Below are 6000 nucleotides of genomic sequence, written 5' to 3' on the forward strand. Positions count from 1 at the left end.
TGTGTTACTCAAACCTAATATTTACACTTGTTCTTTACTGTCACTTCTAGACTTATTACAGGTGTATCTGTCACCGTTAATTCAAGATCTTAGGCCTTCTCGTCCAGTGTTAAAGTTGTCTGGCTGGTAGTTTTCCCTTTGGAGCAGCCGTACTGCTCAGGAGTCTGCTCTTTTGGTCTGTGCAGCAGAGACCCCAACTGGCAATTCTTGTTTCAGACTGTGGTGCCAATATGCCCTGACGTGGAGGATGTTTGGGCAACTAAGCATAGTCTGGTCAGCATCCGAACATCCTCCACATCAGGGGATACTGGCACCTCATTTGTGTTGCTGGAAAACTAAAGCCAGTCACTGCCCCCCAGGTGCGTCCTTGCCCTGGGGCTTGACCTCAAACCCCTGGCAAACATCAGCATGAGGGAACAGCCCCTCCTGAATGGCCAGCCACCTGCCCCTCAGCCTTGATGTTCTACTCTCATCCTGCCCTGGATGGTCAGGGAACTGCTCAGTCACTATAAGGTCAGCAGTGGCTGTGCCCACAGATGGAGGAGCAGACCCTGCACTGGCCTCATCCTCCTTTATCCCCACACTGTGTTGCTCCCACTCCACCTGCCACATCATCCTGCACATTTGCCCCACAGCTCTCTCACAATTTCTCACCTGCAGAGGAATTGTTCTTTGCTTCTCCCGTGAGCAGACACAAGGTTCTCTGCCAGGCCAGGAAAGTCCCCACAATCTAGGTCTCTTCACTGACACTTGCACTCAGCTGTCATTCTGTGTCCACAGGGTCTGCGGAAGAGGGAGCTGCTGAAGGAGCTGCTACCAGTTATCGGGCAGAACCTCCGATTCCAGCGCCTCTTCACCGAGTGTCAGGAACAGCTCGACATCCTGAGGGACAAGTAGCCTGCCCCAGCCTGCCCTGGCTGCAGCAAGGGCAGGGCCACACTCTCGCCGCTGATGACATGCAGGACCACCTCTCACCTGACCAGGCTGTAAGGGGAGGAGACACTGGCAGGAGATGTGCTGTCCTGCACCAGCGCCAGCCCAGCTCCCTGGGCAGATGTGCCCTGTGTCCTGGGCCTGACATTGCCTCAGGAGGGGGAAGCTCGTCCCTCCCTCCAAGCCCCCGATGTGGAGCTAGGGCTGGAGCTCTGCCCAGGTGCCCTGGGGCCAGCAAGGCAGTCCCAGGCCTGCCGTCTCCAGCACGGCCCCAAGGTGGACACTAGCCCCTGCTGCTGCAGGTGCTATGCTGCTTCAGCAGTGACGATTGAGCCATGTGTGAGAGAATCCGGAAGCGTTAGGTATTACAGCAGACTGACCTGAGACCTATGTAAAAGGAAAGCTGTTCCAACACACGGACTATTTTTGTACTAGAATTTGCTAACTTGTAATATTGAATTTCCTTTGGCCGATAATCAGGATTTCCCTATAAGTCAGTTGGACATTGGTCACTTGTAGGAAATTTAAACTCTAATTATGACAGCTACACTGAAAAATAATTGTACTGAAATTAACTTGTCTATCTTCATTTGGTTTTAATTTTTAAATGTTTGTAAAAAGAGACTGTTTTGGGGGAATGGGGCAAAGGGGTGGGCAATTTCTTTTGTAAGTGTAAAATAAATGAACACACATTGAATACCAAACCCTCCTGATTTCTCTTGCCTTTTCCTTCTAACTTTCATCCTCCCCACACTGTGCATCTCTCTCCTGAAGTAGATGGTGACAGAACATGAGAGCCAGAAGGGATCCTTTGTGTCATCTCATTCCCCCGTCATGGTTAATACTGAGTGTCAACTTGATTGGATTGAAGGATGCAGTATTGATCCTGGATGTGTCTGTGAGGGTGTTGCCAAAGGAGATTAACATTTGAGTCAGTAGGCTGGGGAAGGCAGACCCACTCTTAATCAGGTGGGCACCATCTAATCAGCTGCCAACGAATATAAAGCAGGCAGAAAAACGTGAAGATATGAGACTTGCTTAGCCTCCCAGCCTACATCTTTCTCCCATGCTGGATGCTTCCTGCCCTCGAACGGACTCCCAAGTTCTTCAATTTTGGGACTCAGACTGGCTCTCCTTGCTCCTCAGCTTGCAGACGGCCTATTGTGGGACCTTGTGATTGTGTAAGTTAATACTTAATAAACTTTCATATATATCCTATTAGTTCTGTCCCTGTAGAGAACCCTAATATACCCCCCATGCAGAAATTCATTTCACAGTGTAGAGTGGTCACTTCTGTGGTCATGAAGCACCATAGGTCACCTTGCACACGTCATCTCCCAAGTGAGGAGTCATGGTTCATGGTGGTTCATGGTTCTGGTCTTGCTATGCCCCAGGTCCAGATCATACTGTGCACCAAGGGCTGCAGCTGTTTGGACAATTTCATGAAAGGAAATCAGTATTTACAGTCTTGGGTATATTAGAGAATTATCAGCAAAGTTGGAATTTTATTAGGAAGTGATCCAGGCTGGGCGCAGTGACTCACACCTGTAATCCCAGCACTTTGGGAGGCCAAGGCGGGCAGATCACGAGGTCAGGAGATCGAGACCATCCTGGCTAACATGGTGAAACCCCGTCTCTACTAAAATTAAAAAAAAATTAGCCAGGCGTGGTGGCGGGCACCTGTAGTCCCAGCTACTCGGGAGGCTGAGGCAGGAGAATGGCGTGAACCCGGGAGGCGGAGCTTTCAGTGAGCCGAGATCGTGCCACTGCACTCCAGGCTGGGTGACAGAGCGAGACTCTGTCTCAAAAAAAAAAGAAAGTGATCCAGACGTTGATCTACAGGAGAAGAAATAGAATCACAGAATCTTTAAGCACAGTGAGGGCTGAGTACCACCCACTCCTGGGTCCTGATCTTTGTCACCACCACCCAGTATGTGGGTCTGAGTCTGGGGAAGGAGGCTTGGACTTGGAGTCAGAGGCCGGGGTAACTGACCACTGATCTCTGGCCTAGCAGCCATTCCACTCCATGTCTCACTCGGATGTCAAGTGGCTGGATGAGACCCAGGCATGTGTGCATGCCAAATAAAGCCAGCATAGTTTGTGTGAGTGTGTGTGTGTGTACACATAAAAAGCCAGGCTGCAAGCGGGACTTTTCCTTAAGGAATGAACAGCCAGAGACTTGCTGTGCAGGTCAGGCAGCTCCCTTAGCAACTATGCAGCAAGACATTGAGAGCTTTGTGGAGCTCCAGGAAGCAATACATGCCAACAGGCCTGTCTGGGCTCCAAACCAGCAAACATCTGGGCCTCAGTTTTTTAGCTGTCAAATAGAGATTGAGACTAAAAAAATCTGCACTGGGGTCGGGCACAGTGGCTCACACCTATAATCCCAGCACTTTGGGAGGCTGAGGCGGGCAGATCATGAGGTCAGGAGTTCGAGCCAGCCTGGCCAACATGGTGAAACCCCTGTCTCTACTAAAAATAGAAAAATTAGCTGGGTGTGGTGGCACACACCTGTAATCCCAGCTACTCGGGAGGCTGAGGCGGGAGAATTGCTTGAACCTGGGAGGCAGAGGTTGCAGTAAGCCGAGATCGCTCCACTGCACTCCAGCCTCAGCAACAGAGCAAGACTCCGTCTCAAAAAAAAAAAAAAAAAAAAAAAATCTGCATCATTATGAGGACAAAATGGGATTGTGTGGGCAAAGTCTTAGCACGTTTCCTCCCTTGAAGGAAACGGCAGTCGTGAGTGACTTTACCACCACTGTTTGGAGATGATGAAGAGATAAGCGGAAAAACATCAAGGCCTTCAACTTACAGACAAGATGGAGTAACAGGGACCAGGTTGACCCTTCTACCTGAAACAACCAAAAGAGCCCATCAAAAATACATGCAATGGTGGTTTCAAGACACTGGATACCATGCTGGGCACAGTAGCATGCGCTTGGAGACCTAGCTACATGGGAGGGTGAGGTGGGAGGACCACTTGAGGCCAGGAGTTCAAGGCTGCAATTAGCTATGATCACGGCACTGCACTCCAGCCTGGGCAACACAGGAAGATCCCATCTTGAAGAAAAAAAAGAAAAAGAAAAAAACAGAAAAAGACACTCCAGGTAGTACGCTTGGGCAATTGTGGGGCTCACCTTGTTTGTATCCCATCTTGGCAGGGATTACTGTCCTTTGTTTTCTGATATCCAGAGAGAATTTCTAGGCCACAGCAAGAGGAGGCAGAACTGAGGTAGAGCCCAGTGGACTACTTGAGCTGAGGAAATGGAGCTGAGAGTCCAAGGAGACTAAGGCAGCACTGCTCTAGATCCACCTAACAAAAAATAAGAGCAAGACCCAAAATGATCACACTGTTTCCGAGTGACTTAATTACTTTGCAAAGTTTGACATGATGTATAAGAATACAAAAATGCCTAGGCAAAGAATTTATTACTACAGCTGGGCACAGTGGCTCATGCTTGCAATCCCAGCACTTTGGGAGGCCAAGGCAGGTGGACCAGCCTGACCAACATAGTAAAACTTCCTCTCTACTAAAATACAAAATTAGCCAGGCGTGGTGGCGCATGCCTGTCATCCCAGATACTTGGGAGGCTGAGGCAGGAGAATCACTTGAACCTGGGAGGCGGAGGTTGCAGTGAGCCGAGATTGCACCACTGCATTCCAGCCTGGGCAACAAGAGTGAAACTCTGCCTCAAAAAAAAAAAAATTAGCCAGTCATGGTGGCACACACCTGTAATTCCAGCTACTCAGGAGGCTGAGGCATGAGAATCGCTTGAGCCCAGGAGACAGGTTGCAGTGAGCCGCGATCACGTCACTGCACTTCAGCCTGGGTGACAGTAAGGGACTGTCTCAAAAAAAAAATTTTAAAAGCTGGGCGCGGTGGCTCACACTTGTAATCCCAGCACTTTGGGAGGCCGAGACGGGCGGATCATGAGGTCAGGAGATCGAGACCATCCTGGCTAACACGGTGAAACCCCGTCTCCACTAAAAATACAAAAAATTAGCCCAGTGCAGTGGCGGGCGCCTGTAGTCCTAGCTACTCGGGAGGCTGAGGAAGGAGAATGGCGTGAACCAGGGAGGCGGAGCTTGCAGTGAGCCGAGATAGCGCCACTGCACTCCGGCCTGGGCAAAAGAGCGAGACTCTTTCTCAAAAAAAATAAAAAAATAAAAAGAAAGAAAGAATTTATGACTAAGAACTCAAAAGCAAATACAACAAAAAAGTAGACAAATTAGACAAACTAAAAAGCTTCTGTACAGCAAAAGAAATAACAGTAACAACACATATCTATTAGAATGGCCTACATTTTTTAAAAAGACAATAATGAGTATTAGTGAGGATGTGGAGCAACTGGAACTCTCATGCATTGCTGGTAGGAAGAATAGTTACTTTGATAAACAGTGTGATCGTTCCTCATAGAATTAAACATATACTTGCTCTATAACCTAGGTACTCTATTCCTACATCTGTTGGTTTTTCTCAAGATAGAGTACATTTTCCTCAGGAGGAGGATGGCTCAGGACAGGTGCAATGGCTCACGCCTGTAATCCCAACACTTTTAGGAGGCCAAGGCAGGTGGACCACTTGAGGCCAGGAGTTCGAGACCAGCCTGGCCAACATGGTGAAACCCTGCCTCTACTAAAACTACAAAAAATAAAAATAAAAATAACCAGGTGTGGTGGCAGGTGCCTGTAGTCTTAGCTACTCAGGTGGCTGAGGCAGGAGAATCGCTTGAACCTGGGAGACGAAGGTTGCAGTGAGCTGAGATTGTGCCACTGGACTCCAGCCTGGGTGACAGAGCAAGATTCCATCTCAAAAAAAAAAAAAAAAGATTATGGCCAGGCACAGTGGCTCACGCCTGTAATCCCAGCACTTTGGGAGGCCAAGACAGGCGGATTACTTGAGGTCAGGAGTTCGAGACCAGCCTGGCCAAAATGGTGAAACCCTGTCTGTACTAAAAATACAAAAAATTAGCCAGGCATGGCGGCACGCACCTGCAATGCCAGCTACTTGGGAGGCTGAGGCAGGAGAATCACTTGAACCCAGGAGGCGGAGGTTGCAGTGCACCG

General features: G+C 49.1%; 1 protein-coding gene across 9 annotated transcripts in view; it reads left to right on the forward strand.

The window, feature by feature from the left end:
- The window catches only part of LOC100450459 (protein HIRA), a 107373-nt gene extending 105736 nt beyond the window's left edge, over positions 1-1637 (forward strand). For all 9 annotated transcript variants that reach the window (XM_063722766.1, XM_054543097.1, XM_002830843.6 and 6 more), the window contains one exon: positions 781-1637. In XM_063722766.1, the coding sequence (XP_063578836.1) occupies positions 781-897 (117 nt within the window). In that variant the 3' untranslated portion in view covers positions 898-1637. The remainder of the gene's footprint in view (positions 1-780) is intronic.
- Positions 1638-6000: the final 4363 nt, after the last annotated feature.

The sequence above is a fragment of the Pongo abelii genome, chromosome 23 (genome assembly GCF_028885655.2).
Source record: "Pongo abelii isolate AG06213 chromosome 23, NHGRI_mPonAbe1-v2.0_pri, whole genome shotgun sequence".
Classification (NCBI taxonomy): Eukaryota; Metazoa; Chordata; class Mammalia; order Primates; family Hominidae; genus Pongo; species Pongo abelii.